The sequence below is a fragment of the Macaca nemestrina genome, chromosome 13, assembly GCF_043159975.1.
Source record: "Macaca nemestrina isolate mMacNem1 chromosome 13, mMacNem.hap1, whole genome shotgun sequence".
In the NCBI taxonomy this organism is placed as follows: Eukaryota; Metazoa; Chordata; class Mammalia; order Primates; family Cercopithecidae; genus Macaca; species Macaca nemestrina.
Window position 1 is genome coordinate 86,651,226 of NC_092137.1, and position 16,386 is coordinate 86,667,611.

At 52.4% G+C, this 16,386-nt stretch overlaps 1 protein-coding gene across 3 annotated transcripts in view; it reads right to left on the reverse strand.

Moving 5' to 3' along the window:
* Positions 1-356: 356 nt before the first annotated feature.
* LOC105465397 (RNA polymerase I subunit A) overlaps positions 357-16,386 on the reverse strand; it is an 83,120-nt gene continuing 67,090 nt past the window's right edge. Inside the window, exons 28-34 of one of the 3 annotated variants that reach the window (XM_011713846.3) lie at positions 12,782-12,908; positions 11,404-11,514; positions 10,457-10,762; positions 9,341-9,541; positions 8,042-8,159; positions 7,333-7,497; positions 357-6,972 (exon numbers count right to left, since the gene is read on the reverse strand). In XM_011713846.3, coding sequence (XP_011712148.2) covers positions 6,872-6,972; positions 7,333-7,497; positions 8,042-8,159; positions 9,341-9,541; positions 10,457-10,762; positions 11,404-11,514; positions 12,782-12,908 — 1,129 coding nt within the window. In that variant the 3' untranslated portion in view covers positions 357-6,871. Of the gene's footprint in view, positions 6,973-7,332; positions 7,498-8,041; positions 8,160-9,340; positions 9,542-10,456; positions 10,763-11,403; positions 11,515-11,813; positions 11,968-12,781; positions 12,909-16,386 lie in introns of those variants that run through there. The other 2 variants (XM_024787643.2, XM_024787642.2) reach the window with 2 other exon arrangements.

Below are 16,386 nucleotides of genomic sequence, written 5' to 3' on the forward strand. Positions count from 1 at the left end.
ACACAGTGAGACCCCGTCTCAAAAAACACAAACACAAACAAAAAAAGCCACTGTTTCATCTATCAGAGTGGCTAAAATGTAAATGATTCCACTTTGTAACAGAAACAATGTTAACCTGCATCTATGTGTATGTGGCAGGGTTTCCTCAACCTCGTCATTATTGATACGTGGGGCTGGACAGTTCTTTGTTGTGGAGACGGTCCTGTGGACTGTAGTTTAGCAGCATTTCTAGCCTCCACTCCCTAGATGCCAGTCGCACCTCCCTCCAGTAGCAACCAAAACTTTCAGACACTGCCAAACATCCCCTGGGGGGCAAACTGCCCCAAGTTGAGAACCACTTAGTATACAGGTACACATGGATAGTTGTGTGTGATTTAATGAACACAATTAATTTTATCACCATTTTACATAAAAGGAAACTGAAGTGCATTTCTTAGGGTCCCACTGTAAGTTGGGGGCCTGAGATTCCAAGAAAAGTCTTATTTCAGAGCTCAGTGTCTTGCCCAGAACGCAGCCTCATTGCTCAATCACATTCTTGAGGTTTGATTGGCTGAATGCACGTGGAACACCAGGTTCGTGTTTCTAAGCAAGAATCACGGGTTGGGGAAGGCAAGTGTTTACTGTGGTCCAGCTGAGGACTGTGGTGTCTGAAACTCTGTCACATGGGAGGCTACAGGTCCGGGGCTGCCTTGGCTCCCGTGAGAACACTGCAGCAGGCAGCATCTGGCAGGGCCTCCAGGCCTTCTGAAGAAGGAAGACCCCAACTTGCAAAATATGTACAGGCAGCACTGTGACTGGAACCGCACACCCACACCTATATCACCTATACTGAAGGGCAAAGGGCCAGCAGCCAGGGTGGAAGTGGGGGCAGAAGGTGGGGAGGGGATGGCTGGACTCTTGATTCTTTTTCAATTTCCCTCCCTTCTGGCCGCTGAACACCTAAGTACCTCCCCACTGTCCTCTCCACTCTGTCCTTCCTACGAAGCACCCTCTAGACTGCAGGCAGCAGTGCAAGGCACGATCCTATCAGGGGGCAGTGTGCGTGTACATGAAGCCTGCTGGGTACCTTAACTTTTGGCCTGATCATGATGAGGGGGAACCGTCTTGTTTGGGGCAGAAGACTACAAGTTCTGTGAGGGCAGGACCCACATAGCTTGTGCATCTTAGGGTTCCTGGGACACAGTGGAGATCAAGGTTGGATGGATGCAGCATGGGGGAGGGAATGGTTAGGATGGGAATGGTCAGGCATCTGGGGGTTGGAACAAACCTCCCAGGCCACTGAGTCCAACTTGCGTGAAGATCGTCACTGAGGAGCTGCAGTGACACCTGAGCCTGTGAATAAACCAGGTCCTATCAGGGGGCAGTGTGCACATGCACATGAAGCCTGCTGGGTATCTCAACCCAGGTAGTTACCCAGGTACCCTGCTGGGTAACTCAGAGTTGAGTTAAACTCTGCTCTTTGATGACCACTCGTGGTAGGACAGCGATGCTGCTTAAAGAACTTAAGGTACAAATCTTATTAAATAATTATGATTTAGCATTTTAAGTGGAAACCTCTCATGGAGCTGTTTGTAGGAAATGCTGGCTGGCCGAGTTCCCTCCTTCTGCCCCCACTGGCAGGGACTTTCAAGTTGGACAAATGGCCTTTCTGTGCTGGGCTGGCAGAGCTGCAGGCCTCCAGTTTTCTGCTGGAAGCATCATCCCTTTCTTCCTTCAGGCTTTGTTGAGCCCCAGGTGGAGCTGATGGTGGCATCCTTTGGACTCCACTGTAAAGTCCTTGCAGACATCTGTCATGGCACTATGACAGCTTTACCACACATGCACTCACTTGGGGGCAGAGATCAGATCTTAAGATCTTACTGCAGAAACCTAGGGCCAGTGACTCATTCCTTGAGATGTCATCATATTGATAGGTGGTGACGGTGGCCACGCATTTCCACAATTTAGGGCTTTTTCTAAGTCCGTGGCTCTCAATTCTGCTGCACCTTAGACTCTCTTGAAGATCTTCTAATGCCTAGGTCACACTCCAGACTAATAAAATCAGAATCTCTGGGCAAGGCCTTGGGATCAATCTTTTTTTCAGACAGGGTCTCGCTCTTGTCACCGGGCTGGAGTGCAGAGGTACGATCATAGCTCATTGCGGCCTTGAACTCCTGGGCTCACTTGCTCCTCTTACCTCAGCCTCCTGAGTAGCGGGGACCACAGGCACATGTCATAACACCTGGCTAACTTTTCTAGATACGGGGTCTCACTATGTTGCCCAGGCTAGTCTCAAACTCCTAAGCTCAAGTGATCCTCCTGCCTGGGTCTCTTAAAGTGCTGGGATTATAAGTATAAGCCACTGTGCCTGGCCAGAATCAATCTTCTTTTTTTTTTTTCTGAGATGGAGTCTCACTCTGTCACCCAGGCTGGAGAGGCGCAATCTCGGGTCACTGCAACCTCCACCTCCCCAGTTCAAGCGATTCTCCTGCCTCAGCCTCCTGAGTAGCTGGGTGAAACCCTGTCTCTACTAAAAATACAGAATCAAATCTTTTTAAAAAGCTCCCTAAGTGTTTCCAAGGTATAAAACTGAGAGCCTCTAAGTGGACTCTGGACAGAAGTGGGATGGAGGTTGATGGTGTAGGAACTTTGGAATTTTTGACTATTTTGGTGGTTGTGATTGAAGAGAAACTGCACCAGGGTCAGGAGACCTGTGGTAGGCCCAGCAACTCTGTGACCTGTCTAAAGTACACCACCTCAAGGGCAGGCTGTGGTAAGGGGCTGCCCCACTGAGCCATCTGCAGAGGTGGTATCACTCAACGATGAAAGACTCAACAAAACCAGCCTTTAACGACCAGTCTGTCCTATTTCAAGAGCAGTCTGGACTCCTATAGCCCCTGATTCAAGTGCAAACTAAAAATTTTAAGACTGGCAAGCAACAGACACTCCTTACATGATTCCTAACTCTCCACAGGTGCAGAACACTTTAGGCTCCCAACATCTGATTGAAACACAGTCCATACCAAACCACGAGACGGCACCTCACATGCATTAGGGTGGCTACTATACCAAGGACAAGGATGTGGAGAAATTGAAATTGTTGTACACCGTTGGTGGGAACATAAAATGGTGTAGCTGCTGTGGAAAATGGGGCGGCAGTTCCCCCAGAAAAATTAAAGAATTACCATGTGATCCAGCAATTCCACTTCTAGGTATATATTCAAAGGAAAGCAGGGTCTGAGACTTTTTTTTTTTTTTTTTTTTTTTTTTGAGACAGAGTCTCACTCTGTCACCCAGGCTGGAGTGCAGTGGCGCAATCTCGGCTCACTGCAACGTCCACCTCCTGAGTTCAAGCGATTCTTCTGTCTCAGCCTCCCCAGTAGCTGGGATTATAGGCACGCGCCACCACGCCCAGCTAATTTTTGTATTTTTAGTAGAGACGGGGTTTTGCCATGTTGGCCAGAGTGGTCTCAAACTCCTGACCTCAGATGATCCACCTGCCTCGGCCTCCCAACGTGCTGGGATTACAGGTGTGAACGTCCGTCCTGGTCTCAGATATCTGTATATCCATGTTCACAGTATTATTTGCAACAGCCAAGAGGTGGAAGCAACCCAAGTGTCCACCAACAGATGAGTGATTGAACAAAATATGGTATATACCCATGATGAGGTATCAGCAGCCTCAAGCAAGAAGGCAATTCTGACACATGTTACAGCACGGATAAACCTTGAGGACATTATGCTAAGCAAAATAAGCCGGTCACAAAAAGACATGCTGTACTTTTCCACGTGTATGAGGGACCTAGAGAAGTCAAGTTCACAGAGACAGAACGTAGAACAGTAGTTGCCAGGAGCTGGGGCAGTGAAAGGAATGGGGAGTTCGTGCTCAGTGGGTACAGACATTTGTACATATTATTTGGGGTAGGGCAAAGTGGAGAGAAAGGAAGGTTCAAGTTCCAGACTGGGGATGAGACAAGGTGCTTCATCCATTCCTCGGTTTTATTCTTACTCGATGCAGGATAGAAAATGTTTCAAAGACTCACAGGAATATCTGTGGGAATGCTGATAGCGTTTCTGGTGAGAACCCAGAAAAGAGACACTAACAAAAATTAACTGGCCAGGCACGATGGCTCACACCACCCAACACTTTGGGAGGCCACAGTGGGAGGACCGCTTGAGCCCAGGAGTTTGAAACTAGCCTGAGCAATAAACCAAAACCCCTGTCTCTACAAAACAAATAAAAAAACTGTTAGAAGCAAGCAAGTAGGTATGGATATCACCCCAAAGGGCAACGTGAGAAGGATGGCCAAACAGTGGCTAGCTAATGGCATCTCAGGATTCTGAAAGAACTCAGCTCCAGCCGGGCACGGTGGCTCAGGCCTGTAATCCCAGCACTTTGAGAGGCTGAGGCGGGCAGATCACCTGAGATTAGGAGTTCGAGACCAGCCTGGCCAACACGGTGAAACCCCATCTCTAACAAAAATACAAAAATTAGCCAGGCGTGGTGGTGCATGCCTGTAATCCCAGCTAATCGGGAGGCTGAGGCAGGAGAACTGCTTGAACCCGGGAGGTAGAGGCTGCAGGGGAGTCGAGATCGTGTCATTGCACTCAGCCTGGGTAACGAGAGCAAAAGTCCGTCTCAAAAAAGAACTCACAGCTCTCATGAAAAGTTGTGAACCCCACCAGATGATCAATCTCCACTACATTTTGATTAAAAATGACAATGCAGCTTAATCCATGTTCTTGAATCCATCCATCAGATTTGACTTGGGCCTACTTTCCAAAACTCAAATGCATCCTCAATGGGCACTTTCAGTGCTGAGAAGACTCCAAAGCCTCTGCCACCTTAAACTCTCAGAGGCTTCTGAGCATAGAGAACCACGAAAGTGAGCGTGTAATCCCCTAAGGCGACCACAGTGAGAGTCCTCACTCATCAGGATGTGCAAGCTCCCAAATGTATGTTTAAAAACCAGACATGCTGCCTTAATACGCATCTATCAGGAAACAAACAGGAATAAAACAGAGCTGCCCAGGAACCATGTGGATGGGTGGGGCAGGAGGGCATCCCTCACATCCCAACACAGGTTGGAGGTCTGATCCAAGTGTGATGGTCACAGCCCTGCCAATATGCAGGGCTTGCTCCTTCGCCTCTGTGCCCTCAGTGCCTGGGAGAGATGGAACCCACAGAACCAAATACTTATCCATTCACCATGTGTCACAGTCACCAGGTTACTTTGTGATCTCCTTTAAGGACAATCTCTCATAATTCTAGTGTGTGTAGAAATCATCAAGTGAATATGCCCTTTAACTCAAAGGATGAATGCCTTACCCTGCAGGCTGGGCCCTTCCTGCTTGCCTCAAAACTGTCATATTCCTCTGTGCCATGCCTTGGTGAACCTCGCAGACCCTGTTAGGATGTACTGATTTCTGTTGGGTTTTCCCCAGTGTAGGCGTAGGAGGTGCAGGCTGGGTCCTATTGTGTGTCTGTAGAGAGCAACATGGTCACTCTCCCTTGACAAGGCCTCCCTTGATCCCCAACCCTACCCTCGAGGTCACAGCAGCAGCCTCCCCACCCCAGACCAAGGCGAGCACAGCTTCTGCATAAAGGCTCCTGCCCTGTGATTCTCCTGGCCACGGGGCCAGCAGCTAGCTCTGGAAGGGGGTCACTGCAGAGGCAGGCCAGGGGCAGAGGTGCAGGAGGCTGCAGAGGCTGAGCTCTTCCCGCTAAGGCCTCACACAAGAAAGAACAGAAGAGGGACCCAAGATCTGACTGTGCCAAGAAAATCCCTGTCCTGGGTTCTCAAATCCAAATGCAGAAACTGCAAACCAAGGGAAAAAATTGTTTTAAAAAAATCCAAGTTTTTTTCTTTCCTAATAGCTAGTTCCAATGATGTTTATTACCCGCCCTGAGCTGAAATAACAGTAGACAAAAATAGCAGCCTCTGGTTTTACAAAGCCTTTGCACAAGTCCTCTCTGTCTTTTCTGTCCATGCCGGGGAAATGTGCTGCTGGTGCTAGAGGGAGACAGAATGTGGACGACCAAGTACAGGGCGGCACAGTCCTCTGGGTGGAGGCCTGTGTTCCTTCCCATAAGCAGGGCCTATGGGGCGTATGGGGCAGAATATAGGCCTCCACACCAAACTGACAGCAGAGAAAAGTCAGGCAACCTGTTCAATCGCCCCAGCAGTGACCTGGGTTCTACGTGCGGGAGTGAACTGCTGCAGCCCTGGAGTGACTGCCCCCAGCCTTGGGGCTGATGAGGTCTAGAAAGACACCTTGCCACCCTGGCCAGGCAGAGAGGTTGGGTGGGTGGAGGACTGTGCCACCCTGTACTTGACTCAGGGAAGAAGTCTTGATGGGGACTCTTTGTGGACTCTGCCCCCAGGGGCTGGAGCAGCCGGAAGGAGCAGGCCTTGGGCAGCAGGCTCCATGTTCCCGCTCATCGGGAGCCCCCGGGGATCTTGTCTGTTGTCCCTGGCCACTCACAGCAAAAGAACCCCGCTTCCCTACTCTGGAGGTGCCTGGGGTCCCCAGCAGCAAAGCATTGCTTCCCCTTGGTCTTCTCAGTGAATCAGAGCTTCTCCTTAGGGCTTATGCCACAGAGGCCTCCTGCAGCACAGGTGAGGCCCCAGCCATCTCGGGGGACTCAGAAGACTTGGTAAACCTTGATACAAATGCAGAGACAGGGAGGGGCAAGGATGAGTAACTCTGTCACTTTCCAGGTGAAACTGGCCCAGCTCAGAGGCCCATTGTTTTCAGGCCCAAGGTCGCTGCTGTGCTCTGTACTGTCACTTGGAACTGCCCTGGACTCCAGTCTCCTGGTCCTCTCATGCAGAAGGCGGGCTGGGCCACACCCTCCCTGAGGGTCCTTGGAGCTGGGGAGATGGTGCCACTATCTCAGCGGCTGCTTGAGCTCAAACAGACCTGTCCCGCCCTTGACGACCTTCCCGACCACAAGGCAGGCAGAAGGAGACCTCAGCTCATCGTGGGATCCTGGCAGAGACACAAGAGCACGTGTCAGGGTGTTGAGGTGGAAGTTGGGAATGCTGGGAGGGGACTGTGGGGCTAAACACTGAAGCCTCAAGACTCAGGTGGGTCCTGAGTCTCTGAAGCTGATGGGATCACGAAGCAACCACGCTCTAGCACTTGAGAGGGGAAGGCCCTCTTCCTGTTCCTTCAAAGCGTAGAGGCAGCTGTCGTTCTGCTATTCAGCCCCCTCCAGCTGCCCCTGCTCCCCTCAGATCCCAAGATCCCACTGGTGCGCAAGGAACCATGGAAAGATGCCCATGGGCAGGCCAGTGTGCCCAGGGTGGTCAGGAGAGGGGAGGCCAGGGTTCCTGCCCACACACTAACCCAGCATGGTGGCTTGCTTCAGAAACTGGAAGCTGGTTTCAAACGTCATCTGCTGTAGTGGGGAAGAGTTTGACCGGATCCCAAAGCGATTCAGTGGTTTGTAAACACCCTCAAAACACATATAATCAGCAACCAGGGAGAGATGGCGAGGGTCGACCGCAATGCCTGTCACACGGGAGGTAAAATCAGAAGGGATTAAGCAGTGACCATGGGAACAGTCAGCAGACACAAGCCAGGCTGCCTCCACATCAGCACATGGCTCGGGAGTTAGACTCGGGCTCCCCTGCAGCTCCGCCACCTGCTCACGCTACTTAACCCTTCCCCATGGTCTGGGGCATCTTTCCCTGACCCCTGCATCCTGCTTCCCGCTTCCCTCCAGCAGCACAGGAAATGAGGATCTAACCGCACTGTTTTCACTCGGGAACTGAAACTCCAAAGGCAGGATGGGGCCAAGTCATCAATCAGGAGCTTCCTCTAAGGGACCAGCAGATGAGACAGCACTGAAGCGGCCCCAATGATGGGAGATGTCACCTCTTCACAGATCTGCAGTCTCCTACAGGTGCACTCACTGCACCCGTGCTGCAGTGTTCGCCTTGGTGCTGGACTGACTCGGTGCTGGGCTGACATGGTCCTGGCCCTCCTGCCCCGAGCCTTCTGCTGTCCTGACTGGCGCCCAGACCTCAGGGTATTATCTGCAAGCTCCTCTTACCATACACGGCAAACACATCCTTGATCTCCTTCTCGATCACCCGCAGTGCGGCCTCGATGCCATACGTGTTGGCCATGGCATGGATGTCATTGGAGTAGAGGCGGCGCAGATCCAGGACCTGGAGAGAGGAAGGAAGGGATTTATTTAGAGGGCCTGGCCTTCTGCTCCCTTCTGCCTGCATATCTCCCCATGGCCGCTCTCTCTCTCCTTGTGTCTGGCAGCTTGGTACAGCTGATGACAAAGTGGTCAAGAGGTGGTCCAGGATTAGCAGAAGGAAATGGCTAGGCAGAGCTGCTGACGGCTCGCTGGCCGGGGCCCAAGGTCTGTATTGTCATTACAAGAATCCAGGGATAACTTCAGACACGATTTAGACTATTCAGTAGGAACAAATGGATTTTTTCTTCTTATTTTTAAACTGACAGATCTATTTACTAGGATTAAGGCTTCCCTTGGGAAGCGAGGAAAGATCCCCCAGCAGCGACACATTACACACCCTCCAGGGTGCATGGAGTGCACGTGCGGTCAGCGGCACAGGCATCTGCTGGGCCTCACCAAGCGGCCAAGGCTGCGGCTGAGCTGTCTTGGAGAAGCCTCTCACCCTGCACTCTCAGCAGGTGCCAATCCTCCCTGCCCATCCTCTCGTAAGCGTTTGGTAAAAGGGTTCAGGGGAGCAGGAGACTTTGCAGGGTGGTCATTGGTGGAGGCAGAAGTGTATGTGGCAGGGGGAGCTTTGCCAGCCTACTGTAGACTTCTCGGGGGGTTAGGCTAGAGGGCCCCAGGTCCTCAGTGTTCTGTGGGGGAAACCTAGAAGGTTCTGGGAGAGTCAGTGAAATGGGAGAACTTGGAGACACAGCTCAGAGGAAAGAACAGATGAAGTGGTGAGTAGGTGGGACAGGAATGCCAGGGCACCTCTACCCCTGGGACCCCCTTTACCAGATAAAGCAAGCAGCATCTAGGCAGGCGATGCAGCAAGGATTTCTTACAACCCCACTTCGGGAGGGTCTTAATTTCAAGGAAAAAACTACTCAAATTAGCCCGGGCGACGCTGGGTGGGATAAGTTCAGCAGGGTGCTTTACTGGGGGCCTGAATGAGGCTAACATGCCCGGGAACCCCGGGAGGCGGATGAGGGCACACACACTTGGTTTGCGGAATGTGGCCTGGAAGCATGAACGGCTCAGGAAGGGCCAGAGTAAATCAGCTGGAGCGAGCGTCCCAGCGGCCGCGTCCAGAGACAATGTGGGGTGAGGGCTACTGCTTTGTCCCAGGCCAGCAGACAGCCTGTCGGGGGGGACGCTTACTTCTGCATACTTGAACAGCTCTGGGAGATTGATTCCTTCTGTGTTTAGCACAAGCTCCTTCTCGTTCTTATTGTTGGTTGTTTCATTCAGGAGGCACCGAGTGATGCCCTTGGTCGCATAGATGACAGCACCATGGGCCAAAGATACTACCAGGGAGCCCATGTCAAAGTTGATCTTCATCAGAGGGAGCTTCACAGTCACCTGCAAAACGAGGGAGAACTGGGTAGGGAGACAGCCACGTCAGTCCCCACAAAGAGGACTGGGGCGAGACTCCTTCCAAGCCTTTTCAGGAACTCCCTGGCTGGGGGAAGGAGATCCTGCTGGACAAGCCGGCAGGTAGTCTGAACACTGAAGATGGCTCAACTGCGCACAGGTCAGCCATCTCCAGTCCCCCAGATTCAAGGGAGAAACAGTGGGGTTGTTTTCACAGCTGTTGGTGACAACGCTGAGATTCACATCCACTCAGCACTGCCCTTAATGTCCTTAAAGACCACAAAGCACCGTACGTGTTGTTTCACGCGTGCAATCCCATCAGTGATTCTTGTTATTACCCCATCACTTGGGAACCACTTAACTGGATCAAAGGAAAGACAAAGCATTAAATGTGTGCACATGTCTAGGCATCCAGACCATCCAGGCTTTAAGGGAAGCATGAAATCCCTAAAAAGATGGTGGCAGGGGCTGTGTGTGGGGGGAACTGAAGTGTCCCTGCCTGAGGGCACGAACAGTGTCTCTATAACATGTGTGGTCCATGTTAACATGTCTGTTGTACTGAAGATTAAAGGAGGTGGTGTACCTAAAGGACCTGGTAGATCAGTCTGTTGTGTCTTGAAAGATCTGGAGAACTGGCTTACTAGGGGTTTGAAAACGACACGTGTGGGCCCTTTTTTGGGGCAAAGGGGTTTATAGATCCCTAAAGGGATCTGGGATTAAAAAGAACAAATGACTCTCACAGGCCCCAAACAGGAGGCCCGGGTGTGCTCTGAGTGGGAGGCCATGGGGAGTGCTGGCTGTCCCCTGCCCAGCTGTGCAGGGGAGCTCAGCAGGCCCCTTCCACACAGGCACTTGGCCAGCTGGACCAACCACCCAAGCCCTGGCCTGCACAGCCACACTGACCTGGCACCACAGACTCTCCTCAGTGTCGTACTGGTAGTCATCTATGAACGAGTGGATCTCACGCACAGCCTGGACCCGGCGCTCCACGGCCTCGGGCCCCTGGGGCTCCTGGCTGTGGGTGGGTTTCCGGGGCTGAGTCAGGAGGGCGGGAAGGGCCGGGTCCTCCTCAGTGCCCGAGCCCACCTCTTCGTCTCGCTCTTGGGTCTCTCGAGCACCTTCCCTGTGCGGATTTCGTTCCTCCTGCGTGTCTTCATCGTTGTTCTCCTCTCCCTCCCTCTCCTCCTCTTCCTCACTCTCATAATCAACCTGGTAGAAAAGGGAGCACAGGCTGTGTCACCTGGGGCCCCACCATCTACCTGGATTCTGCCTGTGGAACAAAGATCCCTGCAAAGCCTTGGCTGGCCTGGGCTACCTAGGCCCCACCTACTCCACACTCCCGGCTCCTCTGCTCCGGCCTGGTTGGTCTTTCTTCTTCCTTTTGCCTTGAGAATGCCACCTCTCTGTCCCACTGAGCCCCCCACAGAGGTGGAGCTCACCCTCGCTTGGCCCTCGCTGGTGCACCCACTCACCAGTAAGTTCCCTCGGCCATAATGACAGCAGGGGACTGGTTTGCGGGAGGAGAGAGAAGTGTATTTTCATCGTAAAAACCAGAGGCAGCCTGACTTTTTCTCGCCAGAAGCCTGTCTGGGTCCTTGAGTCTGATTCAAGTCCAGGGATGGCCAGATGTAAATGGCAGTCCTGGAATGGACCTGTGCCAAATTCCCACCCTATGAACCCCATCTTCTCAAGAGAGAGGTGTGCTGGGCAGGCAGGTGCAGCTTCAGGGTTCCTTGTGGGTTCATGGTATGACACAGAGGTGTGGCCTGGGTGCCGGGAGATAATCCCTCCAGGTTAACAGGGAAGGGGGCCAGGACCACAGCCCCTTCACCCCACACAGGGTCTCTCACCTCCTCCTCTTGCTTCTCCTTGCGTTTGGCATCAGAGGCATCGGCGTCCCCCTCCTCAGCTTCAGCATCCACAATATGTCCCTCATCTTCCTCATCGCCCTCCTGCTCTCCCTGTGGTTTGTGGGCAAGGAAGAAAAAGATTAACTCCAATATCTAGTGCTCAGTGAATCCATCCATCCACCCACCAACCCATCCATCCATCCATCCATCCATGCCCCACTCTTCTGACCCGTTCCCCCATCCAGCCACCACCCTCCGTCCACTGCCACTCAACCCAACTCGTCCGCCGGCATCTACTCTGTCCAGCCCCGGATCCCAGGCCTCCTTCCCTTCAGTCTTCATCTCTACATGCACTACTTACTTGCAAAATTTCATGCCTAAAAATTTTTTAAAAAAGTGCCAGGACTTGCTTTCTTAGAAGAAGATGGTGTAAAATATTGTTCCAAATATTTCTGATCTACGCAGTTGTAGGTGGGGATGAGGAGGAAGGGTTATCTCGTGGAACACTGAATCTCTCTTCCTCTCTCCTCCTGAACTTGGCTCCTCGTTTTTTCTACTTTCCTTCTGGGTGAATTAAGAATTAAGACCAGGCAGCATTCTAAAGATAGTCCATGCCCACTTGTGCTTGAGCGAGCTAGCAGGTGAACTCGCCAAACAGGAGAGACCTAGCATTTTCCCTGGTGTAGGCCAGCCCCTCATTTTAGGGGTGAGGAGACAACTGAGACCACAGAGCTGGTCGGGGGCAGTCCCAGTCCACGTCATCCCCAACCCGAGCAGGCTCGCTGCTGGCTCAGACGGCACCCAGGGACCTGCTCCCACACCACCCTCAGGTCTGGTCTGCTCCTGGGTCTCCTGGCAGATGTCTGATTAGTTATTCCTGGACTATTTTGCTCCTACTGGTTTTCCCCTCTTCTTCCCCTTTTTATCACTGCAGCCCAACTTCCCTGCTTCCAGATACCTCTCTGGTCCCTGCCAGTGCCCTGGTGGGCCTCAGTTCATCTTGCCCAGGCAAGTCAAAGGCAGAGCCAAGGGAAACCAGAAGAAGAACTTTCAAAGGCTCAGTGCACGCCATGACCTTGAGTCCCTCCTCAGGATGAAGACCACTTATGGCGGGGTCTTAGAGAGCAGAGGATGATGCAGAGGCCCGCCCCGGGGCTGGCTACACCATGCTGCCTGGCAGCCTCACCTGCCTGGCCCATCAGGCTAAGAAGTGAATGCTGCTTCTGGGCTGTCTCAGAACAGCAGGCAAAAGCTGAGATAGGTAGGAGATGGGCCAGCACCAGGACAGGGCTGGAGGAGCACAGAGAACAGGCACAGTGCCTGCCCAGTCTGGGGGCTCTCCCTGTGCGACCCTAGTGATCCCCATGGACTCACTCACCCGACTCCTCCCTGACTCCCCAGCGTTGTCCAGATCCTGCTGCGTAGCTCTTCGAGTATTTACATTCCTGAAGGCTGATGCTTTATTATTCTTCTTTTTGATGGATTCCATCAGAAGTTTAAAGAATCTAAAATGAGAAGAAAGCCACAAAGCCCTGTGCAGTACCAGCATGTCCAGCCCTGTCCTCACTGCGGGGATAGGACGCTGAGGGATTCCCACAGGGGATTAGTGCATGAGATGGAGGCCCAGCCTCTACTAGCCATTCACTTTTCCCTACCCACTGTTTTGGAACCATCTCTGGCGTGTCAGGAACACCGGTTCCACAGCCCGATAGGCCTGGTCTCAATATGTGCACTGCCACTCCCGGAGTATGAGTACGACAGGCACCTTCCTCAGCTTTAAGCCCCTTGTCTAGAAAATATGGTAATTACTACATATTCTGCCATCTTCTTTGCTAACGATGAGAAACAACCCTATGTCTGATTCCTCTCACAGGGCCTGGCAGAGTGGGTGCTTGGTGAAGGACAGTTGTAGGTGCTGCTGTGGTCGTCCTCTAACAAGGAAGGCAGAGTCTATTGTAGGAGAGGGGAACCCCACCCAGGACTAGGACCTTCCCCTGCCCACCACCTGCAGCATCTCCAGAAGGTGGTGTTGCTCCAGCCAGAGAACTCCCATCTCCTTGGTGTGGGAGCCCCAGCAATGTGAGGAAACGACGACGACTTCGGAAGGGCTCATCAGAATTTCGAAGGGCAGGGATAACTTAGCTTGTGGCAATGAATTGTGTCAACAAGTTAGAACCACACCAATTTAAAAGATAACCAACCTGAAGCTCAGAACCTGGCCCCCTCCCCCTTCCTCTGGAGTCATCTATTTTTAGGGCCTCTTAGGATCCATCCTGTCCCCTCCATACCACTTCTTTCCTCATGTAACCCCTTGCCCGTCTTTTCCAACAGGCCAGAATAGCACACCAAAAGGGCGGCTTGTGACTGTGAGAATCAGGTCCTCACGCATGCAGCCAACCATCCCATTTTCTCTGAGCGCCTATACTGTGCCCAGCATGTGCCAGCCCTGGCGGCAAAGCAAGGAGGAAAAGACAGGCTCCAGGCCCTCAAGGAGCTTAGAGTCTTCATTTGAAAAGCAGGCAGGTCAAATGTATACTATTTTGCTCATTAAAAACAAAAGAATGCCACTCATCTTAACCAATATTATTATTATTATTTGTTTGGTTGGTTTTTTTTTTTGAGATGGAGTCTCCCTCTATCCCCCAGGGCTGGAATGCATTGGCGCCATCTCGGCTCACTGCAACCTCCGTCTCCCGGGTTCAAATGATTCTCATGCCTCAGCCTCCTGAGTAGCTGGGATTACAGGCAGGCGCCACCGCGCCCAGCTAATTTTTCTATTTTCAGTAGAGACGGGATTTCACCATGTTGTCCAGGTTGATCTTGAACTCCTGACTCAGGTGATCCACCTGCCTCGGCCTCCCAAAGTGCTGGGATTACAGGCGTAAGCCACTGCACCTGGACCCCAATATTACTTTTGAACTTTTTAAAGGTGTACATAGTTTGCCCTTGGCAGAAAAAAAGCCCCCTCATCCATTAATCCAGACAAGAGCTTGTTTACCAGGCACTGGGGACAGGAACAGGATGGCTAGATGAGAGAAGGCCGGGCTTGACTTTAGAAAGATACAATCCCACTGGAAAGAGAGGACGGGAGAGATGTTTCTGTAAGGACAGGTTCAGGTGAAAGTCCTCATCCTGCCACAGACTGGAGAGGAGGGCCTTGATCTCATCTGCAACATGGATCACTCTCACTCCGTGCCCAAGGCTATTGTGCAGAGTGGAGGAGATGGAATGAGGCGGAGTGGGGGTGCGGGGCTCAGCTGCTGCCACACACAGGGCTGCTTCCCACAGCTGGGCGCCCAAGCCTGTCTCAACTTGTGGCAATGTCACGGCTTTGATGCTTTTGCTCTCAGCATTTCACATCCGGCCTCAACTCTAACTGCCCATCTGCTCCCTCCACCCTGTGCACCCTTTGGGCCTTTGCTTGAGCTGCTCACTCTGCCAGCGACTTCCCTGGCCAATATCTACCTACTGAAGCTGTACCCATCCTTCAAGGCTGTAACTCCTCAGCAGCTGTAACTCCTCCAAGAAGCCCTCCCTGATTTCCCCAGTTGGGAATGCTTTCTGCCTTCCCTGCCTCTTTTGGTGACCAGGACTTGTGGAGAACATAGGAGGTGAGGAGGCAGAATGAACGCCTGGTGAGTAAGTGGTAGGCATGAGATCATTGTGCCAGTTTTCCTGGAGGTGCAATTTGCCCTTCTGTGATTTTGCCAAGAGCAGGGGAACTAATGGTCCACAGTGACTGCCTTCTCAAGGTTGTGCTGTTCATCAGAATGTAGCAACAGAAAGGGAACAGGAAGGGCAGGGGCAGAGAAGCCTCCCAGCCCACGTAAATAATTACAAACAGAGCACATGACCCCTGGCGGTTTCTGAATGCGCCTGGCAACAGCTCCACCACCTGCTGTTTGGAAAGTCAGATTCACAGAAGCTACAATTACAGACCCGCAGCTAGGTCTTTTCATGGCTAGGGACCGGAGGCCTAACTCCTAGCTCAGTGCTCTTCCCACTTCACCTCCCCGGCCACCTGCCAGACAATTTACACATACAGTCAACGTGACAGGTGCCAGTGCAGAGATCTGGGGGGCCTTCTATGCTTGTATATCTCTACCTAGGGAACCATCGGTCTCGTGTTTTTTTTCTCCAGGCTCTGTCAAGAGTCTCATGACCCCACAGCTGGGAGAAGGGAGGGTGGGGGCAAAGAGAAAGAAAAGGAGGGTGGTAGGAAGGAAAGGGGAGGGAAGGGAGAAAGGAAGGAGAAAAAGCTTCTTGGGGGTCGGCTGCTCTTTTGAAAGTGCACTCACACTTCCTCCCATTTCCTGTGGGCAGCCAGAGGCCTGAACGCAGCTGCTCTGCTGCCTGGGGCCTGACACAGGGAGTCCAGACCATACCCAGCTCATCCACGGCCCCATCTTTTAGCTCTGCCTAACCCCTCAGCCCCATTCTGCTCAGTCCTTGAGGCCACCTCCACCGAAAGCCACCGCGCATGGCTTTATTTTTCACGGCTTTTCAAGCACACAAGCGAAACACAGGGAGGAGGTGAAAAAGTACTTCACGGCTGGGAACAAGCCAGGGCTGTCTCTCATCAGGAAGAAGTCTTAAAAAGTGATTTCCTATTTTCAATTCCATGAGGTAATATAAGTAAAAAGAACCCCAGGACAGGCTGGCGCCGGCCTCATGCCAACCTATCTGCTGGGCAGGCCTGGGCCTCCTGTGAACAGAACTGGGGCAGAACATCTAACTCCGCCCACCCTTGGTTATTCTCAAGAGGCCATGAAATCTGAATTCCCATTTCTCAGAAAACTGCTGCCAGGCCAGCACAAATGTCCCCCGCACTTGGTAGTTATGTTCCTTGCTGTTAATTAAGGAGCCGGCAAGTGGGTGCACACAGCACTCCCCTGCCACTCTGCCCAGTGCCCAGATAGCACGGAGGACCACTCGACAGAAGGAACGTTCTCAGCCCAGGCCGGCACCAACGCAGCTGCTCCC